This window comes from Octopus bimaculoides, chromosome 29 (assembly GCF_001194135.2).
Source record: "Octopus bimaculoides isolate UCB-OBI-ISO-001 chromosome 29, ASM119413v2, whole genome shotgun sequence".
Classification (NCBI taxonomy): Eukaryota; Metazoa; Mollusca; class Cephalopoda; order Octopoda; family Octopodidae; genus Octopus; species Octopus bimaculoides.
Window position 1 is genome coordinate 10,809,056 of NC_069009.1, and position 7,314 is coordinate 10,816,369.

The window sequence follows — 7,314 nt, forward strand, 5'->3', positions numbered from 1 at the left end:
TTGTGTTCCCACCAGTTTTTATCATTGGGCAAGTCCAGGTTTTTGCATATTAAACAGTGAATATATTGTGCAGCTCTATCATGCCAGTTGAGATACTCTGTAGGCGCAAGCAGACTGCACATGGAGACTACATGATCGATGGTCTCATTTTGTTGTTGGCATATACGACACAATGGGGAGCTGCCGTTCTTTAATATGTTGGCCTGGTAGTTATTTGTAGGTAGGCATTGATCTTGGGCTGTTATGATAAACCCCTCTGTTTCTGATTTCAAGCCAGAGGCCATTAGCCATTGATGGGTAAGGGTTTGTTAACATCTGCATTATTCGCTCTCTTTGGGTATTTGCCATTGAGAGATTTTCCATGCCATTTATCAGTCATAATATCTAAGGCAGCAATTTTAGCACGCGTTTTCAAGCGCTTAGCTTTTTCTGCGAATGTTTCTAGTTCGTCTAATTCGTGAATTTGTTGTAATTGGAATTCACTTAGATATTCCTTTGCCTGTTTTGTTACTGAGTAAGATGCTGTCTTGCTTTCATGTCTTGAGAGAAGTTTTAGCATCCAGTCCTCAGAGTTTTTCAGATAGGTGTCTAGGACAATTGTGGCAACCTTCATTGCTAATTCCAGCTGTAGAAGTCCACGGCCTCCGTCTTTTCTTGGCAGATATTATTATTATTATTATTATTATTATTATTATTATTATTATTATTATTATTATTATTATTATTATCATCATTATTATTGTTGTTGTTGTTGTTATAATTGAGTGAGAGAGCAGTACATGCCATCAAAGTTACACCGGTGTACAAATAGATAAACCCCAATATACCCATAATGCTTACGCGTCTGATAAGGGTACACCAGGGACATGCATCACTATGTGCGCGACATGGTGATCTCATATCAAGATAAACAGCGCATGAACCTACAGAATATTCTTCGGGTTGAGTAGCCCATCCTGCTCAAAAGGTCCTTGAATAAAGGTTGTTTAAGGATGTTGAACGAAACACCCATGTTTCGAAAAGTGAATTATCCAAACTGCAATGAATTGCTCTCACCACATGACTATGATGTTCCCTAATTACTTCTGCTCATGATCAGAGATGCACATATCGTCAGCCACCAAGGGACATGCTCAACTGGTTAAGGTCAAACACAGACAAGCAAATCATCTTATTGTTTAGTCAAAATTCTGTCACAAATATGTTCTAGACAATTTCTTATTAACTCAATTTTATGTTCCAGATACTTGAATTATAATGATATTAAGGAACTCAAAGCAGACACCTTCCAAAATCTGTCCAGTTTAAGAAATCTGTAAGTTCCACTTCTTCTTTTCCACTTCGTCCTTTCTTCTTCTTCTTCTTCTTCTTCTTCTTCTTCTTCTTCTTCTTCTTCTTCTTCTTCTTCTTCTTCTTCTTCTTCTTCTTCTTCTTCTTCGTTACGGTATTTCTTCCTTTTCTTCAATTTCTGCTACACAAGTTTTGTTACGTATATTATTTTTTTTGTTTACCTCTTTTTACTTTTTCTTCTCCTTCAAAATCCCCTTCTTTTTCTACTTCTGTTTTTTTCCTTTTCTCCCTTTTCTTCGTTTCACCAAATAATCACCAAACAATTCCTTTTCTCGATCTTATCCTCCTTCCTCGAAATTTCCGGCGCCATATTATATTTCTCTTTAGCCTTCCTCTATGTATACATTATGAATCTGTTTGTTAGTTTCTTTCCTCGTAGTCTTCTCTCTTCTTTAAAACTAACCACATAATTTAAGCCTTATTTTCTTATATTACCATTATTCACAGCTACATCGGAATCATCATCATCATCACCATCATCCTCATCATCACCTCCATTCACTATGTATTTGTTTCGCCATAATATTTTATGTTATGCAATTCCTCTATATTTTCTCCTATCAACTAAATTTTTTACGTTACAGATATTTGCAAAATAATAAGATTGAAATGATTCAAGTAAGATCATTTCATGATCTGCCAAGTTTAAGCAATCTGTAAGTTGGCTAAGCCATTTTCGTCTTTATCTTGTTCTTCATCGCATTTTTCTTCTGCTTCTTTTTCTTTTTTCCTTTTTTCTTCTTGACCTTCATTGTCTTCTTAATTTTCTCCCTCCTCCATTTTATTCTAAACCTTCTACTGTGTAAGTCACCATTGTATCCTTCGAGATAATTATTGACGTCCTCGCGCTTGTCCTCATCGCTATCAGCATTCTCATATTCGGCATTGCCAGAGTCATATTAATCCCTATCTTTATCAGAATATTCAACACTAACAACGTCAACCCCATTATCAGAATCATAATATCTTCTTAATCAAGACTATCATCATATGTTATTCTCATATTCATCAGTACCAGCTCTGCAACGTCTACTACCATGTCTACCACGATCATTTTCCTCCTCCTCTTCCTCCTTCACCAACATGTTGAAATTAATCATCACCTCGTTCTACTTTCCATCCCTCCCATCATCTTATTGTTTAGTCAAAATTCTGTCACAAATATGTTCTAGACAATTTCTTATTATTAACTCAATTTTATGTTCCAGATACTTGAATTATAATGATATTAAGGAACTCAAAGCAGACACCTTCCAAAATCTGTCCAGTTTAAGAAATCTGTAAGTTCCACTTCTTCTTTTCCTCCTCCTTTCTTCTTCTTCTTCTTCTTCTTCTTCTTCTTCTTCTTCTTCTTCTTCTTCTTCTTCTTCTTCTTCTTCTTCTTCTTCTTCTTCTTCATTACGTTATTTCTGCCTTGTCTTCAATTTCTGCTACACTACTTTTGTTATATATATTATTTGTGTTTGTTTACCTCTTTTTTTACTTTTTCATCTCCTTCAAAATAAATACTCATCTTCTTTTTTTACTTCTACTTTTTTCCTTTTCTCACTTTTCATCGTTTTGTTTTATTCCTTCTTTTAAATTTTATTCTCCATCTTCTTTTTCTTCTACTTCTTCTCATTATTCCAATTTATCTTCCAAATTTGCTTGTCTCCCTTCTTCTTCGTCTTCGTTTTCTTTATTTTCCTCTTCTTGAATTTCTGATTCGGTACCAATTCTTCTATATATATATTATTTTTGTTTATTTTTCCCTTTTTCTTCTTTTTCTTTATACTTATGTGCTTGTTTGTTTGTTTGTGTGTGTGTGTGTGTGTCTGTGTGTGTGTGTGTGTGTGTGCGTGTGTGCGTGTGTTTGCTTGTGTGCATCAATATCAACGATAATTAACAACCATTTTGATTGTATATAGGTCCAAATTATTCATATTTATCTTCATCTACAATCACGAGATCATTCAGTTTCATAATATTTTCTTCCTCCTTCGAAATTTCTACCTCCATATTCTATTTCACTTTAGTCTTCTTCACAAGTTAAATATCTCTTTGACACATTTCTCACTTGTCGTCATCATCATCTTTAAATCTAACCACGTAAATTATTCCTTTTTTTTTTTCTTACTTCATCACCACCAGCAACCTGTCATCATCTTGCTCATCATCATGCTCATCATAATCATTATCATCATCATAATACTTCTTCTTTCACTTCTATTTCTCCTTCGTCTTCTTCTTTTTTTTCTTTTTTTTCTTCTTCTTCCTCTACTTCATCTTCTCTGTCTTCATCTACTTCTTCTCCTCCTCTTCCTTCTTATACTACTTTTTTCCACTGGATTTTCATTCTTCCATTCCTCCCTCTAACGCTTTTCTTTCTCTTCGTTCTCCTCCTTCCTCTTCTATCTCTTGTCTTTCGTCTTTTAGTTTTCTTCTTCATCTCTTTCTTCTTTTATTCTTCCCTTCTCATTTACCTTATTTCTTCTACTGGATGCACTTTTCTTAAAATACTTACCAATTTCATTTCCATACCCCTCACCTTCTGTTTCTCAGTCTCTACCCAAATCTTTCTTCTTCTCCTCTGACCATTGGTGTCTTTGTGAATGTGTCTGAGTGCGGATCACTGAACATTCGTGTGGATATGACAGTCTTGGTGTTTATCAGCCCTCATAATTTGAATATATATTTCTGTACCTCACTCCCTGACTCTAACTCTCTTATCTCTCCCCCTGTCTCTCTTTCTTTGTATATACATTTATATATTATTGTGTTTGCTTGTGAATATGTACGTGTGTGTATGGAGGTGGGTATAAGTATCAACGATAATTATCAACCATGACTCTCCCTTCTAAATGTATTTAGGACTACATTATTCATATTTATATTTAGCTACAATCACCAAACAATTCCTTTTCTCGATCTTATCCTCCTTCCTCAAAATTTCCGGCGCCATATTATATTTCTCTTTAGCCTTCCTCTATGTATACGTTATGCATCTGTTTGTTAGTTTCTTTCCTCGTATTCTTCTCTCTTCTTTAAAACTAACCACATAATTTAAGCCTTATTTTCTTTTATTACCATTATTCTCATTATGCCACCTCATCATCATTATCCCCATCATCATCACCATCGACTATGTATTTGGTTCGCCATAACATTTCATGTCAACATTTTTTATGTTACAGATATTTGCAGAATAATAAGATTGAAATAATTCAAGAAAGAGCATTGCATGATCTGCCCAGTTTAAGCAATCTGTAAGTTGGTTAAGTCTTGTTCATAATATTTCATTGAAAATATATTACTAAATATTTAATATCTCTCCATTCAATTTCGTACCACCTCCTTGTTCCTCCCCACCTACATTCTCACTCGCGATTGAAATGCCCGAATGTCATCATTACCATCATCATCATAGTCAAAAACAGGACGTTAACTACCGCATCATCGTCATAATTCATCATCATCATCTCTTATACTACTAATTCCTCCTTTTCCTCTTGTTTCTTCTTCTTCTCCACCTCATCATCATCATCGTTATCTTCCTCCAACTTCTACCTATTTTTCTTCTTTTTCTTCTTCATCTACTTGCACGTCATTTACTGTTTCTTCTATTTCTTTATCAACGTTTACTACTATTTCTCATGTTATTTTTTTCAATCTCCCTTTTTCTTCTTCCTTTTTTCTTCGTCTTCTTGTTTATATCCGTCATTTTCGTCTGTATCTTGTTCCTATTCGCATTTTTCTTTTGCTTCTTTTTCTTCTTTCCTTTTTCCTTCTTGATCTTCATTTTCTTCTTAATTTTTTCCCTCTTCTAAACCTTCTACTGTGTAAGTCACCATCGTATCCGTCGAGATAATTATCGACGTCCTCGTCCTTGACCTCATCGCTATCAGCATTCTCATTTTATTATCTTTCTCTTTCACAAACAGCGTCAAGTTCATCAACCTCCTGTTCTTCATCAGCATCATTTATAACCACAATATACCGCCATCAGCTGCTGAATCTTCAACACTCTTATCATCAACATTGCCAATAATAACATCCCCCACCAACATCATCATAACCAATATCGTATTCAGTATCACAAATATACGTGCTAATCCACATCAATATCAGAATATTCAACATTTACATCACCACCATTATAAGCATCATAACATGTCCGTCATTAACATATAGTTGTCTTCACTGCCTTATCATCATAGACATCATTACCATCACCACAACGCTCACTTACAACTGTACCACAACCATTATCCTCCTGCGACTCTTCCCCTCCTCCTCTCTTCCTCTACCTCCTCTTCCTCCTCCTCCTCATCTTCATTATGTACAACGTCATCGTCGTCATCATCTTCATAGAATTAATCATTTTCGTGATCGACTTTCCATGTTCTTGATTTGCCAAAATTCTGTCAAAAATATGACCTTTACAATCTTTTATTAACACAATTTCTATGTTCCAGATACCTGAGTTATAATGATATCAATGAAACCAAAGCCGACATCTTCAGAAATTTGCCCAGTTTAAAATATCTGTAAGTTGAATCACTTTTCTTTCTTAGTACTTCATTGTCGATATACTTCTAAATTTGTAACATCTCCCCATCTTTCATTACAATCTCTCTCACCCACCTTCTACAGATATGTTTTAGTGTTTACTTATTTTGTGTGTGAATCTGTGCTTATTTCTTAAGATAAGGGACCAGTCACATCATATTCATCATCACCATCATCAATATCACCAGCCTCACAAATATTTGCACCACCTACATCACCGTCAAAATAACCACCAGCAACATATTCATCATCATCTTCACCAGAAATATCAGCAGCACTAAAGTCATCATCGAAATCATCATCAGCATCACCGTAATTATCCTCATCAACATCATTATCTCAAACATCACCATCTTCATAAGCAACAACAGCAACATGATCTTCATCAACACTACCACCATCTTCCTTTGTTTCGTCTCATCGTCATATTCATAACTACCGCCGTCACCACCAGCACTACCACTACCACACACACCACCATCTCCATCCCCTTCCTCTACCGACTCCCCATTATTACCATCAACATTTTATACACTTCCTTTTCCTCCACCGAGTATTTGTTCAGCCGTAATATTTCATGTTATACAACTCTACTAAACTTTCTCCTATCAATTAATATTCTATGTTACAGATATTTGCAAAATAATAGCATCGTAAACATTGAAGCAAGAGCTTTTGATGACCTGACCAGTTTAAGAAAACTGTAAGTTGGATCAGTCCTTTTGACAATATTCCATTGACGATATATCATTAATCTTCTCATTCTTTTCTGAATCTAAATATGTGTTAGCATGTATAATACTTTGTGTTCCACGCACCCTGATAGTTCTTCGTATCCCCTCCGAATATCCTTTTTACTACTACTACTACTACTACTACTACTACTACTACTACGACGACGACGACGACGACGACGACGACGACGACGACTACTACAACTACTACTAAAAGCTTTCGCGCTTTTCCGATTTATCCCTCTTCTTTGTCATCAGTACACCTAACGTGTCATTGTGTTTATCCTTTTTTACCATTCAATCTTTTCTTGTCCTATATATATTTCTTCATAAATCATTGTAAATTTCATTTACGTCCTCAATAGCATCAGTACTAAAGATTAAAATGAAATATGTGCTTATATTATAGATTTAGAAATATATTGTCAATGAAATACATCATCATCATCATCATCATCATCACCATCATCTTCATGTCTTCATCATATATACATTCATCATATCTTCTACTAATATTTGTACTTACTCTTCATCTTTTTCCTCTTTTCTTTCGCCTTCTACTTCGTTGTCCTCTTCTCCATCTTGATCTTCACCGTCTTCTACTTCTCCTTCCCCATCTACTTCTTCTTCTTTTTTTCCTTCTTCCTCCTCCCTATTATAATCATCATTATCATTATCATCA

At 35.0% G+C, this 7,314-nt stretch overlaps 1 protein-coding gene across 1 annotated transcript in view; it reads left to right on the forward strand.

Annotated features, from left to right (window-relative positions):
• LOC106869292 (toll-like receptor 3) overlaps nt 1–7,314 on the forward strand; it is a 353,412-nt gene that overhangs the window by 56,246 nt on the left and 289,852 nt on the right. Inside the window, exons 24-29 of the mRNA XM_052978036.1 lie at nt 1,244–1,315; nt 1,935–2,006; nt 2,559–2,630; nt 4,524–4,595; nt 5,805–5,876; nt 6,530–6,601. Of these exons, the coding sequence (XP_052833996.1) occupies nt 1,244–1,315; nt 1,935–2,006; nt 2,559–2,630; nt 4,524–4,595; nt 5,805–5,876; nt 6,530–6,601 (432 nt within the window). The remainder of the gene's footprint in view (nt 1–1,243; nt 1,316–1,934; nt 2,007–2,558; nt 2,631–4,523; nt 4,596–5,804; nt 5,877–6,529; nt 6,602–7,314) is intronic.